The following is a 21347-nucleotide window of genomic DNA, read 5'->3' on the forward strand; positions in this document are numbered from 1 at the left end:
AAAACAAACAAAAAAAAATAGAAACACAAAACTAAAAAAAAAAACCACACACCATGAATAGGCAAGCCATAGAATTGAGAAAACAATCAGAGTACATGTATCTGACAAATGAGTGGTATCCAGAATTCAGTATAGTTGAGTCTACGACTCAATAATAAAAAGGCAAACAATGCAATTTAAAAAAATAGCTACAAACTTAAAACAGATACTTCACAAAATATCTGAATAACCAATAAGCACATGAAAAAGTACTTAACATATGCTTACCAAAAACCTTCATAGAATAACATTCACAGTAACTTCACTTATAAATATGGAAATGGCTCAGATATCCACCAAAAGGAGACAGAAAACACACTGCAATATAGTTATTCAACTACTGATATACACAGTAACAAAGATGAATCTCACAAACATTATGCAAAGTGAATGTCAGTCCCCAAAAATGTAGCATTCCATTATATAAAATCCTAGAAAAGGCAAACTAATCTATAGTGACAGAAAGCTGATCAATATTTGATTCATTGGTGGTGTGGAAAATAAGTAGAAAGGAGAACAAGGGTAATGAAAATATTCTCTAGTTTAATCAAGGTGGTGGTTACATAGGTGGTGAGATTCATCAAATATTCATTGACTTACACAATTAATATATGTATAATTTATTGTATGAAAACTTCCAATAAAAGTGTCTTAAGGGTAAATTTTTTACAGAGGTCTGTCCAGTCAATCAATAAAAGTATCATGCTGGCTGGGCATGGTGGCTCATACCTGTAAATCCTAGCACTTTGGGAGGCTAAAGCAGGCGGATCACAAGGTCAGTGAGTTTGAGACCAGTGTGGCCAATATGGTGAAACCCCATCTCTACTAAAAATACAAAAAAAAAAAAAATTAGTCGGGCATGGCTACTTGGGGGGGGGGGTGAGGCAGGAGAACTGCTTGAACCCAGGAGGCAGAGGTTGCAGTGAGCTGACATCACACCACTGCACTCCAGCCTGAGTGACAGGGACTCCAACTTAAAAAAAAAAATGCGGCCAGGTGCGGTGGCTCATGCCTGTATTCCCAGCACCTTGGGAGGCCGAGGCGGTCGGATCACGAGGTCAAGAGATCGAGACCATCCTGGCCAACATGGTGAAACCCTGTCTCTACTAAAAATACAAAAAAACAGCTGGGCATGGTGGCATGTGCCTGGGGTCCCAGCTACTTAGGAGGCTGAGTAGCTGGGAATCACTTGAATCCAGGAGTCGAAGGTTGCGGTGAGCCGAGATTACACCATTGCACTCCAGCCTGGTGATAGAGCAAGACTCCGTCTCAAAAAAAAAAAAAAGCGATTTTTTTGAAAACATGAAGTTATAAAAAGAATGTGTTTTCCTTCAAAATTACCCTCTTTTCCTTTCATGAATGAATATATGATAACATACTTAGGGAAACATCAGATAGATTCAGAAAAATCTATGCCAGGCCTGAGGGAGTTTCCAGAGTAGGGCTATATATAGGACTTTATTTTCTATACATTCCATCTGTAAAATGGGTATATGACTTTGCTTATCTCCCAAGGAAGTAACACTGATCAGTAAACTGAAACTTGTCATAGTTTCTTTACCACTCTGCAATTAAAAGTCTACAACATTCAATATTTTCCATTCAGTATTTTCCTATTATAAGACTCTCCCCAGTCTGAAATCCAACTAGTGAATATGATAGCCACAGGCAAGATAGGTTCTGTCCCCATGCAACACTTAAAAAGGTAGCTTCGTTGCTGAACCAGAGGCAGAGAGTTTTGCGTTGGAGTACTTTAATACGTTTTTGTATCGCATATAAAGCACATAAGCATAAACTAGTAAGATGCCTTGCTGAAAACTACCTTCTTTGTGAAAGCAGGTTGTAATTCTGAACAAGTTTTCAATTTTCACACTGCTGCTAGGGTAAAACATTTTAAAGAATTTAATTTTTTACAATGGATTCAATGACATAGGATTATCTAACAAAGTAATGGCTAATCAATAGAAGGTTTAGTTGTCAGGTGAAACATATAACACACTAAAAGGGATTGATTGCCAGACTTCCCCTTATTTACTAGAAGGTATATATTTAAAATGACACAAACTTGTTACTGGGCTGCATTCTTTTAACCTTGCAAAAAGCTGCTTAAGAAATCTGTTCAGCATCCCTATAGCATAACAAGATATAGGATAATGAAAATGGCTAGTGACTGGGGGTGGGGGGATAGGGAGACAGGGACTTCCAGATATATGGTAACATCAAATCATGTCCCACACAAGTATATGGTACAGTGAAAGCATTCCAAAAAGTGACATCCAAGGAAGCTGGAAGTAGGTTTTAAAAATGCCACACAGATGCTACTGAATCTTGTTCAATAGATGGAAAGCTGTATCTGATCTCATTCCATGTTGTTTTTAGGGGAGATTTTTTTTCTTAGGACTCATGCAGCTGAGCACAACAGGCTTCCCCCTGTGCCCCCTTCCCTTTTTTTCCTTTTTTCTTTTTTTCGGTGGAGAAGAATGCACCCCCTTTTTTAATGGTACATCCAGAGTAAGCACTGAAAACAAAATGAATTGGGCCCATATGTACTTTGACCAGCATATAAACTGTTTCCTTTATAATTTATTCCCAGTATCACAGCCCTCTATATGAAAATATACTCTTTATGGTCATTGCAACCCAGAAGTTCAATAATATTTTTTCTACTAAGTCAGTGATTACACAATTTATCAAGGAATGATTACATTAAAATACAAATAAAACAAAACACCAACCCCCTATACAGTCTTCCTTCCTCAAAGTAATTTTAAGAAAGCTGGTTATTAAATTGCTTCTTTTTGAAGAAGGGTTTTTGTAGCTAGGCACAAATTGCCAAACTGTGTTTAAAAAAAAAAAGTTATTAGACTCTAAAGGATTCAACAGAAGTGGGAAGTTATATAAACAAATCACTTCATCAGATTTGGAAAGATCACTTTTGTCTTACTTAAGAGACCTACATTAATTACCTTTAAGATCTTTTACATGGACTATTTAAAATAAGTACAATTTATTTATTTATTTCAAATGAGGTGCTTCTTCCAAAGTATTAAATAATGTCTGCAAATGCAAAAGCATTTTTATAAATAGGTAATTAAAACAGATGACTAAAATTAAGTCAAGCTGCAAAACATTACCCAGAATGCATTGTGATTTTTTTTTTTTAATAAACATCTCAGGCAATTTTTTTTTCACCCAAAGCCCAAAGCACTTTAGGGGGGGCAAAAAGAGGTAGTAAGTTTGATAGAGTTAAAAAAAAAAAAAACAAACCCACAACCACCAATTACACATATATAATGAAATAATGCCAAACCCTAAACCAAAGTATTTACAAGATAGTCCATTAAGCATAGTTTGTCATATTGCAATTACACCTTGCCTACTGCCAAGCCAAAGTGCTTACTATTGCCACTAGAGGGAGAAGTGTCTTAACACAAAGCAACGGCAGATAGGGAACGGGTTTTCTTGAGCAATTATCAGAACAAAGCTCCCTTGGCTGTGTATACCTTCTAATTACTCAATACAATTAAAATGACTAACCTAAAACAAATAGAGAGGGGGGAAAAAAACAACAAAAAACAAAAACCCTGTCTGTCTGATATCAGGGACTTCATTAAATCTTTTTCGCTCATCAATCAAATCAGAAAGAAGAGAATGCCATCATATATGAACATTACAGAGCTATTAAAGGAGCAAATTCTGTATGTGGTTTTGGTTTTTGTTTTTTAAACGAAGAAAAGGAGTGGCTCTCTTGAAAAAAGAAATGTCTTGGTATTTACCCATCCGGATGCTACTTGAAAACAAATTGTTCTCCAAAGAACAGAAATACAGTACGTTTTCTCTCAGTTCACTGGCTTATGAATGACTTTTTGTTGTTGTTGTTGTTGTTTTGTTAATACACACTCTAATGTCATTTTCTGTGTCAGTGATGTGCTTTTTCCTCCTACTCATCCAACTGTATAAAGGAGCTACGCCCATCAGACTTCCATGCTTATACTGGCTGATTTAAGTTCTTCACTGCTGTTTTTTGTGGATCTATTCCAAGGCAATGTTGAGAACAACGTAGGAATTTTTTTCAGGGGAGGGGAGTGTGGTAGAAAAGGAAAACAGCTACTTATTCCTTCTAAAAGACTTATGAAGTCCCTTTTATAAGGCCCAGTCATTAACAGAAGATGACAACAGAGTCATTTTTCTTTCAGCTGACAATTGTGACATTTTTCCAGCAGTGTGCAAGGTGTTGAAAACCTGGCAGCTGTTACCTCCTGGGATGAAGATACTTTTTTATCCTCCCTTGACAGTTTAACTCAGTGGGTCAGCACCTTTAAAGACTGCAAAGTATCCTTGAAGAGGATGGAAGCTTGAATTACTGCTCCCTCCCTAATCAATGTAAACCCTCACTGCAGGTGAAGTCTCCATCTATAGAGGTGCGTGGGGGAGGAAAATGTAATGCCCTGAGCCAGATGGTTTTTATCTTGTTTTTAAAGAATAAAGGAACAAGCTAACAAGGGAGACAGCTACTTTGTTAGCTTCTTGGCCTCTCTCATGGCTTTGCATCCCCAGGGTTCCAGCTACACAAGAGAAAGAATACAGGAAAACGTAAACACTTAAAGAAATATAACTAGAGGGCTGGCATCATGCTGCTTTCAAAGAGTTGAGAAAGCTCTACTCAATGCTTTATTTATCACTGCCCACGTTCTCAGGACGGTAAGTGGACACATACACAAAGGGAATGGGGGATGGGAGAGGGATTAGACAACGGTCACAATTTACTCAATTACAGAGAAAGGCAGGGCTGACAGATCCTATTAGCACCAATGAGAAGCAAAAAGTTGCACGTTGTAAATGCCACATTTTCAGAAAGTAGTAAGTACTTTCATGTATCCTCTCAGGCCTTTGCCCTTGATTGCAGATAGAAATAAAAGGTAGGAAAACAGTGGCTACCCTGTCCTTGACTTCACATTTTTAAGAGTAAAAGTAAAACAAAAATTGTAGCCATTTTGTACATCCTTTAAATAAATGCTTATACTTTTTTCAAGAAATGAGATTATTCTGAAACTAACAAAATTAACTTTCTTTACAAGGATATACTGCTCTACTTCCTTTCCCTACCCCACACTCTTCCACCTTTAGATGTTGGAAATGAAATGGAGAAGCAGGTAAGGGACACAGGGAATAGTGTCTTAATTTTCTCCTTCATTATTTCTTGTTCTGGTAATATCTTTGTCAGGTTTTGGAATTACTGTTAAGGTGGATTTATAAGTCAAGAAGTGTTCTTTCCTTCTCTATTCTGTGAAAGGGTCAAAAAATTCTTGTCATTTCTTTCTTAAATATTTGTTGAATTCACCAGTAAACCACATATGCCTTCTGATAATTAAATTTCTTTAATAGACATAGGGCTATTCAAATTTTGCTTCACCCTGTGTTATTTTGGTAAGTTGTATTTTTCAAGGAATTTGTTCAACTTGCCAAATCTGAACTTGCCAAATTTGCAAATATAAAGTTGTCTGTTCCTCCAATATTTAGATAGTTCTCCAAATAAACATGTAGTAATGTCCTATCAACAATGGCAAAACGTTATTTTTGAATAATATATGTAAACTATAATGTTAGTTAAAAACAATACTAGGGGCCGGGCGCGGTGGCTCAAGCCTGTAATCCCAGCACTTTGGGAGGCCGAGGCGGGTGGATCACGAGGTCAAGAGATCGAGACCATCCTGGTCAACATGGTGAAACCCCGTCTCTACTAAAAATACAAAAAATTAGCTGGGCATGGTGGCGCGTGCCTATAGTCCCGGCTACTTGGGGGCTGAGGCAGGAGAATTGCCTGAACCCAGGAGGCGGAGATTGCAGTGAGCCGAGATTGCGCCATTGCACTCCAGCCTGGGTAACAAGAGCGAAACTCCGTCCCCCCCCCAAAAAAAAAAAAAAATACTAAATTGCTAGAATATAACTGAACTTTTTTATAATCAATAGTGAAAGAGTTTCTGAAATACCATTAGAAATATCTGCAAAAGACTCTCAAGTTAATGAGATGCAAATCCTACTTCTATTAACACTAGGTATAAGGTGGCCTTGACATCTTTTTTGTCTATAGAAATTGACTACAGGAGGAAAACAAAAACAAAAAACAAAAATAGCAAAACAGCAAATGGCACTCCATTATGTCAAATGTAATAGAGAAAAGGAGTTTAAACAGCTTATATACTATGTCCTACCTTAAAAAAATCAGCAATGGGGTAATCAAGTTCAGGGCAGTCCTGGACAGCTGCCCTGTGACCCGCTTCTATTGACCCCTGCTATTCATCACCCTTCCCTAAGATAGAGAGGGCAAGCTCCCAGGGAGTGACCACCACAATAGACAGACACAAGCCAACAGTAATCTGGTTCGAGCAAAAAACCAGATGGCACTGCAATAAATTTACAAATCTGCATTCATGGGGCTGTTAAAACACCCAGAAAGCTAAAAGACTCTGAGGGCCCCAGGAGGATCTCCTACTTTCCTGTTTCTAAAGGCCATTTCTGTTTCCAAGAACATTGAGTTCATGCTCTTCACAAAGAGAATGGAGATAAAACACTTTACAAAGAAGGGAGGAGAAAAAGCCTCATGACCTAATTAATCTCCAGAGCTTGGATCTCAACACTGAATGTCAGATATTAGAAAAATCATTTCAGAACACCATGAGGCGGGGAAAAAAAGGTTGTTAAATTAAAGTGGGGGGGGAAGGGGGAAGAGAACTGCTAAAACAGCAATGAAAAAAACAACATTAAATCTCTTTCGAATACTGCACACAACAGATCTTGCAAGTAGAAAATGATTCAATAATGTATGCATTTATTTTTAAAATGAATCAGATTAGTCCCATGTGTGACCTGCTGGTCCATCTGTATGTGCTGGACTTAATAGGCACGGTTCTCTCTTTTGCTTCAGTTTGAAGTATGAGAGAGATAAATTTAGTTTAATTTTCAACAGATCAGCCTATCCATTTTCCAAATGGACCATCTGGATCAGCCTATTAAAATTAATTTATAACTTTGCAGAGTGAAAATTCGTTTGTTAGCTTAAATAAAGTTGCCAAAACTTTTTGTCGTGTCATTGTTTTCTGACAGTTGTTTCTGTATAGTGGGCAAAGTGTTTCTACTTCAATTTATCTTATTCAATATTGTCCTATTGATTTAGATGAACAGATCTGGTGTTGATTCTCCAAACAGTTAAAATTGTTAACTGTGTCAACATCAATTACTGATTTTTTTTTTTTTTTTTTTAAAGAAAAGCTTCCTGGATGATTCAATTCTGTTTACTAAACAATTGCTTTTATAAAAAAGGAATAGTGTTCATACAAAAAACATTTAACATATAGTAAATTAAAAAATGAATGTGTCACAGTTTCAAGTACTTACCCTCTAAATTAATACTATATATAAACTGAAGTCAGAAGGCACAAGTAGAAATGCTTTGGAAAAACCGAGACCTGAGTATCAAATCACTAATTACCTAGACAAGTCATCTAACCTTTCTAAGCCTCCATTTCCTTCATCTATAAATTGGAAACCACATCATGTCTAAAAACTTTACAGGGTTATTGTGAGGGTTAAAGCAAATAAGCATCATGTTCATGGTGGGTGCTCAACAAATACTAGATCTCCTATTTCCTAGAACAATGCCATAAATACAAGTAAATTAGAATTATTTTTACTGCTGCTCAGGCTCATTGTATCCAATTTTATATTAAAAATGAATAAGGGCCAGGCATAGTGGCCCATGCCTGTAATCCCAGCACTTTGGGAGGCCAAGATGGGCGGATCACCTGAGGTCAGGAGTTCGAGACCAGTCTGCCCAACATGGTGAAACCCTGTCTCTACTAAAAATACAAAAATTAGCAGGGCATGGTGGCATACACCTGTAATCCCAGCTACTTAGGAGGCTGAGGCAGGAAAATCACTTCAACCCGGGAGGTGGAGGTTTCAATGAGCCGTGATTGTGCCACTGCATTCCAGCCTGGGCAACAGAGTGAGTCTGTCTCTAAACTAAACTAAACCAAACCAAATTAAACTAAAAAAAATTAAATTAAATTAAAAAACGAATAGGTAGCACACTTATTCTCTGGCAACATTGTAAGAACTTGTGTTTTTTGTTTATGGCAAAGACATTTTAATATTTACAAGACCACAATGGTACTGAACTTTCACATGTAAAATGTGTTACCTTCTAGAGGTGGGGCACAGAAGTGAGCAAATTTTTTTTTTTTTTTTTTTTTTTNTTGTTCTGTTGCCCAGGCTGGAGTGTAGTGGCTCGATCTCAGCTTACTGCAAACTCTGCCTCTTGGGTTCAAGTGATTCTCCTGCCTCAGCCTCCCCAGTAGCTGGGATTACAGGCACTTGCCATCACACCTGGCTAATTTTTGTATTTTTTTAGTAGAGATTGGGTTTCACCATGTTGGCCAGGTTGGTCTCGAACTCCTGACCTCAGGTGATCCGCCCACCTCAGCCTCCCAAAGTGCTAGGATTACAGGCGTGAGCCACTGTGCCCGGCCACAAAGTTTTTCTTAAGTTATTATTAATAATGGCCTTTCCTTCTAGAAAAAGCAAACAAAGTATTGCTCAGACTAAAAGGGCTAACTTTATTATAGGCAGATCTGTTTTGATACTTTTTAAAAAAAGTCTGAAGAATCGTAACAGGAAAATAGGAGTTAAAGTCAACTATTCTACCATCTACACTTAAGCATTTAAAATTACTTTTCCCAAATAAAAACTCTTTTCTTTGAATCTGTATTCACTACACGTAACCAGCTGACTGTCCTGTACACGTATACATAGAATGTTTTTTAAACAACCAGGAAAACAATGTCACCTGATTGAAACTTATGGCTATGGCCAGGCCAACTTCAGAGTACTCTTAAGCTCTAGTGCTTAAAGAATGGCAAATCCAGGGTTTCCTATCTTTTGTTTTGTTGTTGGTAGCTTTTTATTTTAAGGAAGACTGAATTTCATACCTGTCTAAGTGAATTCTTCTCTGGTATTATCTTCCTAGGGGGTTCACCATTATTACAGTCTTCTCTCTCTGAGGAATTCTGTGAAAGAAAGTAAGCTTTAATTCAGTTCTCATTATCTTCAATCTTATTCTGTGGGAGTAAACTGAATTACATTTCTAATTCTGTAAGCTAGAAATACATATATTTATACAATTCACTTGAATATTTGTATACATACAGATATTCACGTATGTAAAGGAAAACATATGACCCTGTATATAAATAATGTAAGGATTTAGATGGGAAGTATTTTATGTATCTTTAAGCACTGTACAGGAGATCATATTCATTAGATCTCTAGCTTGCACTTTGACACAGGTTGACACTGGAAACAAGAATGTTCCAGCCCACACTTAGCTGATGACAACTAAAATCATGATTATTACCTTCTCTTTTAAATAATTAGTTTTCAACTGTAGTAAATGTATGGTTGGCACAGGTCTCCAAGTCTGGGTCCTAAAAATAGTTATTTCTCTTCCCCCTCTTCTCAGATTTTATTTTATTTTCTTCAATAAACGTAGTATAGGTCTTAATAAAACATTTAATCAGTGGTTTAGGATTAGAGCCCATTCCTTGGCACTATCACCTCAAACAGCAGCTAGAGGACCCTAAAATGTCAGTGGGGTTTTTATATACTTAGGAGGGGAAAAAACAACAAGCCAATTGAAATGAGTTCATGAGTACCAAAAATCTGCTAGTCAACATATGTAAATCACTATCTGTAAGGCAAAATACAGAAAATCCAAATTACGTAATATTTGAGTTCCATTTTCAGCAACGACATTAGTAACATTAATATTTAAAACCTGGCAGTTGTGCTGGGTACAGTAGCTCACATTTGTAACCGTGGCACTTTGGGAGGCCAAGTTGGGCAGATCACCTGAGGTCACGAGTTCGAGACCAGCCTGGGCAACGTGGTAAAACCCTGTCTCTACTAAAAATGCAAAATTAGTCGGGTCTGGTGGTGGGTGCCTATAATCCCAGCTACTCGGGAGGCTGAAGCAGGAGAATCACTTGAACCCGGGAGGCGGAGGCTGCAGTGAGCCAAGATCATGCCACTGCACTCCAGCCTGGGTGACGGATAAAGGCTCCATCTCAAAACAATAACAACAACAAATTTGCTATTAATATGTTCATTATATTACATATAGTTATAACACTCTAACTGGACAGTTACTTTATTTATAGGTTCAGAAATTATTTCTAACATAAGAATTTATCTGAAAATTTTCATACAAGCATGAAATTATTATTATACAATCATTAATGTGTTCTAAACCTACATGTAAGCTTTACTTTTTTGGTTTGTATTAGATATTGTATTTTGAAAGATATTGAAAGATAAAAAATGTACTGTGTCATTCTGAGACCCTTTCACCTCTGTGGCTAACACCTACCTGTATGTCACCTTTAGCAAGCCTAATAGGCCAATACACTAATGTGTTTCTTTTGAGCAGCAATATCTTATGAGGTTTAACTTGATATTTTACATTTGTGATGATCCCTTATAAAAGTTCCTAAAATTAAAGAAGAAAAAGCATGCTATGTTACAAAGAAAGGGACAGAGAGACTCAAGAACTTCAGGGTTCTAACTTCTTCTCCTATTTGGGGGAAAAAAAAAAAAATGAAGGTCATCTACCAAAAAATGGAGGAAGGCTATAGCTGAATTAATGACTACAAAGCTTGATAAATGAAGCAACTGGCAATACATACTATGTAAGAGAATCAAACAAAGAAAGGGACAGGTCAAAAATTTAACCCATAACATCAAGTTGTATATTTAACTTTTTTTTTTTTAATGTAAAGATCAATGTTTTAAACACCAAAATTAAATGTCTTATATAATAAAAGCTTAAGCCAGTATCCAATTATAAACTTACAATTTCCAAGTAATTCTTTTTCAGGTCATGAAATTCCACCCTCCTTTATTTTACTTTACTTCATCTTATTTTATTTTTCGAGATGGAGTCTCCCTCTGTCACCCACGCTCACTGTGACCTCCACCTCTTGGGTTCAAGTGATTCTCCTGCCTCAGCCTCCAGGGACTACAGGCGCATACCACCACAACCAGCTAATTTTTTTTTTTTTTGGTAGAGATAAGGTTTCACCATGTTGGCCAGGCTGGTCTCAAACTCTTGATGTCAGGTGATCCGCCCACCTCGGCCTCCCAAAGTGCTGGGATTATAGGGGTGAGCCACAATGCCCAGTCTCACCCTCCTTTAAATAAAAACCATATCAGATAATATAAACCTGTTTAATTCAGTGTAAGATCCTGTATTTCAAAATTAATTATGTTTTTTGAAATGTTATCATATAACTTGAGAGCCTAATTACTTTTTGCTGGAAGTTTGTTGTACCAAAGATACTATAATTCACATTTTTATTCTACAGGTACTCAGGTTGATACACAATTGCTGGCAAACTCCTCCATACTGAATTATAAAGTGAAAAATAGTGATCTCAACCTAACTGCATGAGTAGTGACTATCTAGCCCATATCCACAAGTTTCTTCTTCCTGACCCTCTATTTTATCAGATTTAGATGGATAACCACTGGTGGATATTATGAAAATGTCTAAAGAATGAAAACACAAAGGGAGCTTAAAGGGTGTTACTGACAGAACACAGAGCTCCTCAGGAGTTCCTGTTCCCTTTCTATCCCATTGGGGCAAAGAATACTTAAGTGGTATTGTTAAAAATAACTCTTAAGCAAAAAAGGGGGGAACCCATAAACATTGGTATAGCTTGTTCTTTTTATACAGGTTAACCCAACACTTTTACTCTGGGTCATCCATCATAAGAAATCAAATCAAACAAAAAATCCAACTCTGTTGTTACAAAAAATAGAAGGAGAGACATTAAACAGTCATGATATCAGGAACAAGGATTAGGTACTCTCCTAATACTGAAGAGTAAAAGCAGAATGCCAGTGAATAAGATGACTAGGTCTACAGTCTTGAGGGTAAAGGGTAATGATGAAATAGCCATGTGTACCTAAGTTGTCACCTCAATAGGTCTCAAAGCCTGTCCAACATCACCCAGCAGATCACTGTTATTTCTTGCATTTTTATCTATAGAGGATTCCCAATAAGCTATGTGCATAATTTTCCTAGGTCATCAAGCTAAATTCTATTTAAGGATAAGTGATTAATATAAGCAAGAGTCATCAATGGATGCTAAAATTAGCAAGTGAGCCCAGGGCTGTGGCATGTGCCTGTAATCCCAGCTACTCAGGTGGTGGAGGCAGAGTGAGTACTTGAGCACAGGAGTTTGAGAGCAGCCTGGGCATCACAAGCAAGATACCAGCTCAAAAACATAATTAAAATTTAAGACTGGAATAAGTGAGTGAAAGGTTGACAAATAGCAGGATAGTCCAATAATCTAAAAATATTTTTTCTATAAGATACTTAATAGTTACAAATGAAAAAAGAATAACCTCAAAGTGGAGAAAACCGGCAGACACCACCTTAACATTATGTGCCTTTTGATACGATGTACTGAAAACAGCATATCACTTGTGAGGTATCTTTGTCAAAACCACAAAACTTAAATCTACTTATAAGAAAACATTAGGTTAACCCCAAAATGAGGGTCATTCCATAAAGTTACTAGTCTGTACCTAAGAAATGTCAAGGCTATGAAATAGCCTAAGAAATTATTTTAGATTAAAGGAAACTAAAAAGGTGCAACCCACACTCTTTGGGTAATTGGAAAATTTTTACTAAGATCTGTACATGAACTAATAACACTATACAATATTAATTCCTGGTTGTATCCCCACTGTTAAAATTTACATACAGAAAAATTCACCCTTTTTGGTATATAGTTCTGTAAATTTTGATAAACACATACAGTTGTATAACTACCACCACCATTAAAAAATGAAAACTTCCATCACTCCCAAAATACCTTGTAATTCTCCTTAATAGTCAACACTCTCCCCACTGAAAAATCACTGATTTGTTGGCTAAATAATGTTTGCCATTTTCAGAATGTCATATAAATGGAATTATATCATGTGTAACCTTTGAATCTGGCTTTTATCACTTAGCATAAAATATCTGAGATCCATTCACGTTGCAAATACCAGTATTTGTTTTCCTTTTATTGCCAAGTAGTATCATCTGCTACTTGGATGTGCCATAGTTTTGTTTATCCATTTAATTTCCTGATTTTGATCATTTGTACTGTGATTATTTTTATTAAAATATCCCTGATTTTTGGAAACAGGCACTGAAACATTTAGGGGGAATGGAACATTATGTCTGTAACTTTCAAATGGTTTGGAAAAAATAATACAAAAATGGATATATGTGAGTGTGTATATGTATTTATAAACAGATATAATGCAAATGTGGTAACATGTTAACATTAGGTGAATCTATGTGAAAGGGTGTATGTAAGGAGATTCTTTATGCTATTCTTTCCATTTAACTATAAATCTGAAGTTATGTCAAAATAAAAATTAAATAATAAATTAAATCCATAATAAAATGTTAAGAAATGAGAGAAAAGTTAGATAAGTAAAAAATAAATGTTAGGGGAAAAATTCCATCAAATGTAATTAGCATTGTATTCTACTGCCTAACTTTAAACCAACCCTAAGCAAACCTAACTGCTCAGAACAACAGAATCCCAATACTCAGATGGAAAGTTTCATTGTAGTAAATAAACTGTAGAATGTATTTGAGTCCTCAAATAATAATATTCTATGAATAGTAGCTTTACAGTAGTCCCCCCTTACTCAGTTTCACTCACTTAATTTCAGTTACTACAGTCAGTCGAGGTCCTCAAATGTTAAATGGAAAATTCTAGAAATAGTTTTCAATTGTGCACCTTTCTGAGTAGCTCTGTCCTGCCCAGGATGTGAATTATCCCTCTGTCCTGTGCATCCACACTGTACATGCTACTTGACCATGAATCATTGACACTGTCTGCTCCTGACATCCCACCACCATCTTCATGGCTCAATAATCCAGGATCACCTGAAGCAGATGGTCCTCCCTCTGGCATACTGTCAAAGGGTCAATAGTAACCTTATGCTGTGTCACAATGCCTAGGTCATTTACCTCACTTCATTTCATCACATAGGCATTTTATTATCTCACATCATCATAAGAAGAGTGAGTAAAGTACATTAAGATATTTTAAGACAGAAAGAGCACATTCATGTGACCTTTATTACAGTGTAGTTGTAACTGTTCTATTTTATTCTTTTTGTTGGTAATCTCTTACTATGCCTAATTTGTAGATTAAACTTAATCATGTGTGCATAGGAAAAAACATGTGGTCTCAGAAATCCACTGGGGGTCTTGGAACATACCCCCATGAATAAGTGGGGACTACAGTATATTAACTGCTAAAGCTTATGCATTAAATCGTGAGGATGCATTCTGGATAAAATGTTTCCACAATCAACCTGGGTGAATACAAAAGAAAGAGTAATTATATTTAAAAAGTATTCAGATGATTAAGCTTAAACTGTCTCAAAATCAACACACCTAAATTTAAAGCACTCTTTTACCATCCTCACTCATTTCTAGGTCAGCTCTTTCTTCCCAACTTTTATTTTTTCCTAGACTTAAATCTTCAAGAGTAAGTTTTTACTCATTCCTTTTTTTCCTTTGAACATATCTAGCTAATTTCCGGTCTACAAAGTTTTCCTTTGAATCATCTATTTTAATACATCTGACCCTACTTTTGCATTCCTACTGCCTCTACTCTGGTCCAGACTGCATCTGGTATATTCTACACACCAGAGTCAGAATCACCATTGTTTTTTTTTTTTTTTTTTTTTTTGAGACACAGTCTCCTTGTGTCACTCAGGCTGGAGTGCAATGGTGCAATCTCAGCTCACTACAACCTCTACCTCCCAGGTTCAGGCGATTCTCCTGCCCCAGCCTCCTGAATAGCTGGGATTACAGGCACCCACCACCATGACTGGCTAATTTTTTTTTTTGTATTTTTAGTAGAGACAGAGTTTCACCATGTTGGAGAGGCTAGTCTCAAACTCCTGACTTCAAGTGATCCACCCGCTTCAGCCTCCTAAAGTGCTGGGATTACAGGCTTGAGCCACCGCACCTGGCCATTAGAATCATCATTGTAGAAAGGTTACTTTTCTGCTCAAAAGCCTTTTAAAGCTTTCTGGCAGTAACAGGATAAACCCAAACTTCTTAGTACAGCATCCATAAGACAGCCAACTTAACTCTCCACCAAAGTGTACGCACCACTTACGTGACATTATTTATCATTCACCAAAATAAGGAAACGACTCTTTCATCTCTGTGTTTTTGTTAATTCTAGTCCCTTAACATGTAACAGGCCTCTTTCCCAATCTTTTCATCTACTAAAAATCCGATTTAAGAGTCAGCTAAAATGATACCTTCTCTGAGAAGCCTTTGTTTATCCCTTTATGGCCAACCTGCAGTTAGAATTAATTACTCCGAAGAAAAACTTCACTTCCAATTGGCACTTAATTTCTTTATATCTCTTTATGTTATATCTCCACATGAACATGCTTCCCACCCCACACTACACTGTAAATTCCTTCAAGGCAGGGCCAGTTTCTGTTTCATCTCATATTTCAGAGGCTCAGCACAAAGCTAGAAAATATAATGTGAATTTTAAAATGTTTTCTTGTTGGTAGGTGGAGGCAGGAGGACTGGTTGAGTCCAGAAGTTCAAAACCAACCTAGGCAACACAGCAAGACCCTACCCCCCCCAAAAAAAATAAATAAATAATCAGCTGGGCATAGTGGCACATGCCTACAGTCCTAGCTACTCAAGAGGCTAAGGTGGGAGGACCACTTGAGCCAGGAGTTCAGGGTATGATCATGTCATTGTGCTCCAGCCTGGGTGACAGAGTACCCTGTCTCAAAGGAAAAAAAAAAGGTTCTTGGATTGAATACTATTGCCAGATTAATCTTTCTTAAACACTGTTACTGTCATAATGGTCTTTCCCTAAAATATTTTTAGTGGCTCTTTATTTCCATGAAATCAAATATGAAGTTCTAGGCCTGGTTTTTAGGACCATTCAGAATTTCCTACATTACACCAACTTATTTTCCTCAACACATCTTTTCTACCCCAGTTAAGCAAGTTTCTTCATACTCTCACTAACAGGTGATATGATTTTGAAATTTTTAGGCTGGAAGGATTCTTTTTTAAAGACAGGGTCTTGCTCTGTCACATCAGGCTGGAGTACAGTGGCATGATCATAGCTCCTTGTAACCTCCAATTCCTGGGGTCAAGCAATCCTCCTGCCTCAGCCTCCCAAAGTGCTGGAATTACAGGTGTGAGCCACTGCACCTGGCCTGGAAGTATTCTTAACTCCAATCTAGTTCATTCAGCAACTATAAACACAAGATTATCTCATCTATTCAAGCCTTACATATTCTTAAAATGAGGTTCAACTGTCATCTTCTCTAAGAAACTATACAACTATTCCACCTTAGTCTACTGGAAATTCCCTAACTAAAATTTAATCTTGATCCATACAACTGGCACTTAATTAGATAAATGTTTGCACTGTTACTTTCAGCTAACCAGTAAGATTGAAAGATTACTGGGAAAAGTCTTTGTAGTTCCCTCTACCCACTAACACATTACATAAATATACAGATAATAGACATTCAATGAATAATTGAAACTCTAAACCCACACTGTCCGGCTAGCTTAAAAAAATGTCTGTCTGTTTTTTATAGCAGGGGAACTTCAATGGCAGCCCAACTGCAGTCCTACTGTCCCACCACTTATAATGCCAGTATGTTAATTTAGAGCACCAGTTACAAGCTCTGGCCTGACACATATTTTTGCAAATAAAGTTTACGTTTTGTCTGTGGCTGCTTTCACACTACAGTGGAAGAAGTAAGTGGCCACAAGAGAGATCCTATGTCCCACAAAGCCTCAAATGGTTATTTCCTGGCCCTTTACAAAGTTTGGCAACTGTTAACCAAAGCATTCCTAACTTTGAGGGGTTTTTGTTTGTATTTCTGACTGTCCAATTCAAGAAGTAAAGAGGTTTTCATGGTAGCACACAGCAGGTTCATAGCTGGGGCAATATTCTCCATGACCTAGAAAGTGCCTTATTTACTATTTTCAGTTATCTATTTGAACACACAACTCCTGATAAAATGGATAATTAAGAGTTGATTATATAATCAAATAAAAAACTAATTTATACAGTGATGAAAAGTCAAGCCATTCATAATGACTTATAATAATCTTTGAGTAAGCATCTTGCTCAAGGTTGGATGGTGGAATAGAGCCCAAGCCTGCTTGAAGAGACATCTGTTATAAATAAAATAACCAAAGCTAAGAGCTAACATTTCCTACCTTAAGCCACATACTTCACTGGGAGGATTCAAAAGACTCTGTAACTGGGATAATTATATCATTTTTGGCAAAGCAGGTAAATTGTAGTGAATTAAAACTCTGATTTTGAACACATTTTAAAAATGAAATCATCTGCTCATCATTGCGTAGAATGGCAACCCACATGAAGGAAAAATCTTGAGACCAATTTCTAGTAACTAATTGCAAACAGTATAGTGAGCTTCAATGGTAAATTAGTAATTGGATTAATACTTTTTCCCATTAACTTATTATGTGACTTGGAGCTAATTATAGCCTCCAATTATATATGATTTATAATTTACAAAAACAAAAATTATTATTCTACAAGGTTAAAAGGTAACTTAGTTACATGGACAAAATCACTCAAACTCTTCAATGAAAGGTGACATAAAAACCACTGTGTGTGCGTTATAAACAAATTTTAATTAATCCTTTTAGGATACAATGGGGAAAAAAACTTAGGTCATTTAAGTTCAGAAGCTGATCGGAGAATCCTATTCAAGAACTCGTTTTAGGGAGGACCTCAAGTGTCCTCATAAGATATTCTCTGGCATGTTTTCATGCACATTGCTTCTCCAGCTTGTTTATCATTTGACATACTCTATTAAACCACAACCACATCAAAGCCTCCCTATACTGCTGAACTCAACAGATCCACCAGTTAAAGCTTTCTAGGAGTTCTCTTTTCTAGTAATATACCAATTCCAAGCACAGGGCTAACAACTAGATAGAATGGACAACATTCTCTGGGACAACCAAAAAGGACTTCCATTAGCACTGCCTTACTCCTTGTGACAGAAGTCAAAAAACTGCCAAGCAGGCTTTTCCCCACCACACTGCCCGACACTAATCATAAAACACTACAGATGCAGCCTTTCTCAAAATGCAGAGGGATTGTGTATATTCTCAAAGAACAACTATATTTTATGCTTCCAAATTCTTAATCCTGTTTGGAGCTGTCAGTGGGGGTTAATGGAAGCCTTGGATAGGAGAATTCCAATCTGGTTGGCAGATGGATAGGTTGGTTATAGCTGCATAACTATGTCTTGCCTGCAGGCACAATTCAGAACACTGTTAAAGCAATATAAAGTCTCTGTCAAGCTGAACCATTTGGATCAGTAGCAAGGAGAAATAATAATAAAAAAGAAGTTCATTTCTGGGCCTTGTACATTTATGCTAGTATGCAGAAACTGATTAATTGTCATAGTGCACTGGTCTTCTATACCTCAGATTTCTACTTCTGGAGTAGATTTTGCATGCTAATATAATCATTCTCCCTCTTGAGACATTAGCAAATAATCAAATGAAAAACAGGATCATAATTTACTGAGATTCAAGCAATTCTCTATGCAAATTTGACTTGTTATTGCTGCTGCCTCGTTAATCTGAATGCCTTTGACAAACTCCTTTGATTTATGAACTCGTGACAACTCCAATGTGTATATATTTTGCTAGATTGACATTATCATTAAGAGTGGGTGGACTGAGCTCACATGAATGGCTGATTTTATTCGCTGGTGTCTGCTGCTCAACAGCTGAGCATCTCCTCCTCACAAAGCCCCTGAGCGGCAGGCTCTTCCCATCTTCCCATCCATTCATCATCTCGATGTTAATTGGCCCAGGCTTTAAGCAAATTTTCAACACGATTTAAAGGCACGATGACACTGATTACTGACCCTCTGCCATACGGTGCCTATTGATTAACCTGACAGAGATGATGAGCTTGAGGGAAACTAGGTGTGTGGGGACCCGGGGAAAAATATATTGTCTATGCAGGCAAACACTTGTCATTACCTCACAAGCCAGAATTTGCACAGCACACATTCTTAAAACACACTACTGCTTTAACACCTACAGCTAACACAGAAAGTGCTTTCCGTATTCAGAGATTACAGATATGTCATGTCAAAGCGCATGACACATTCAGTATTTAGACGAACTCCCTAGATAGATGGCTGCCTTTCAACCAATTATGCTTGTTCTAGCCGATGTATATAATTTAGGTTCAATTTGAAGAAAGTAAATGGGTGGCCTGGTAATGTTATATCAGAAAAAAATAAGAATGAGAAAAATTAGATTCTTGAAAATAGAGGAAGGACAGATTAAAATTATCTGCTGTCGTTCTACCACTATTAAAAAGAGAGGTACTCTTAAATCGGAGGAAAACGTCAATCTGGTTTTATGAATTTTGTTTTCTATTCTTTTAATACTGCTACCTGATTACAACTGTCAAACTATTCCTAGCACAGAAATTATACCAGCAACTAAATATTTTTAAGTAAAATAATATTTTAAGTCTATCAAAGATCCCCTTTAAATTCTTGCTTGCCCATTTTCAACAACTGCTGTGCAAACTGCTATACTTAGGAAAATTGTGCAGGATCTCTGAAGTTAAGCTTCATAAAAACTAAATGTTTCATTATCAGAGGAAAAAAATGAAAGTTCATAATTAATGGTTATTAAGTACATACATTAGTAACAAAAATTTTCCTTAAAATATTGCTAGTTCTGCAAATTTACATAAGCAACATCATGCAGCACACTATCAGGTATCAGACAGAAAACATCTTTAGATAGGATCAGTTATTATTTAAAAAACAAAGCCAACAAATATCCTCCCTCTGGCCACACATATCACCTTGTTTACTTACGAGTCCTGGGGGACAGCCAATATACAATTTTATACACGAAGATTTTGGGGCAGCACTAACAGCTATTTCGAAGCTAAAATAATAGAAAACTGAACAACCCGGCTGTAGTATCTATTACAGTGACATGGGCTGTTAATGTAAGAGATCAAATGTTTTTCAAGTCAAACAGCATTGGTGCCTGTTATACTGGAACATGTAGCTTACACCCTAAAAGCCTGCCTCCTGCTCTTTTAAGATAAACAAGCTCAACTAAGCACTGAGATACTCTGATAAAAAGGATAGAAGAGATGAACTGCACCAGGGAGTGACAAAGCAAGGGCATGAATGAGCAGTGTTGCTTTCTGTTAACTTTCAAGTCACCAAAAATATCACAATACAACATTTTATTATTTCACCATTAATTAAAAGTCTAGCTATGGGAGAAAGACAAATTTGTGGCAATAAATGTGGGGACCAAAAAAGGTGGGGGACTAAAACAGTTATCTGTGTTTTGTGAATAGGAGCCATATTACACAGCTGTCTGAACACATTCAGCTTTGTGACTTCTTAATCAAAGGTTTGAACATCAACGTAGCAATGACTATGAGCATATAAAAGAGTTTGTAATTATGGTAATATGCTCCACATCAGAAGTAATAGTCCATTTAAACTTTAAGGTGTTTTTTTTTTTTTTTTTTTATTATTTTAATTTTTTTTTTTTTTTTGGCGCTAAAGCCTTGATTTAAAAACAAACAAACTTCCTACCTTACCCTTTCAAGTAGATTTTTTTTTACATTTTTATCCTGCTTAATGTACAAATGCAATTACAAACCTCCATCTATTTATTAAAATGTGCGTTAATATTTTAAAATCCCAAATTGGCTTGCAAGCAGGCATCTTATACTACTGTAGGTTGTTTTTTTCTTGATGGAACTAAAAGGACAATCATTATTTCAGGAAAAAAAAGCAATTCATACATATGTTCATACACTGTTCAAAATACAACAACAATGTACAAAGTAATGAAATAAGCAAGGTAAAGTTAAAATTCGCCAGGGGGATTTGAGATAGAAAGACATACATAATAAAAAGCCAAGCATACTTATCATGTAAATAAAAATATAACTATCTTCACTTAATTTTTACCTTTAAATCTATATGAACCCAAAAAAAAAAAGAAAAGCTTTCCTCTTTAAGACATTACCCTTCTATTATGTGTTTTGGACAGATTTTTTCATGCCATGATTTTCTTTTCTGCCATATTTACAAAAATATTTATTTCATCCAGAAATCCTTTG

At 36.5% G+C, this 21347-nt stretch overlaps 1 protein-coding gene across 7 annotated transcripts in view; it reads right to left on the bottom strand.

Moving 5' to 3' along the window:
- The window catches only part of BTRC (beta-transducin repeat containing E3 ubiquitin protein ligase), a 191334-nt gene that overhangs the window by 83800 nt on the left and 86187 nt on the right, over positions 1–21347 (bottom strand). For 5 of the 7 annotated variants that reach the window (XM_017531202.2, XM_037739514.1, XM_017531200.2 and 2 more), the window contains one exon: positions 9027–9104. The exons of the other annotated variants lie outside the window; for them this stretch is intronic. In XM_017531202.2, coding sequence (XP_017386691.1) covers positions 9027–9104 — 78 coding nt within the window. The remainder of the gene's footprint in view (positions 1–9026; positions 9105–21347) is intronic. 7 annotated transcript variants of the gene reach the window in all.

The sequence above is a fragment of the Cebus imitator genome, unplaced genomic scaffold, assembly GCF_001604975.1.
Source record: "Cebus imitator isolate Cc_AM_T3 unplaced genomic scaffold, Cebus_imitator-1.0 Scaffold71, whole genome shotgun sequence".
Taxonomy (NCBI): domain Eukaryota; kingdom Metazoa; phylum Chordata; class Mammalia; order Primates; family Cebidae; genus Cebus; species Cebus imitator.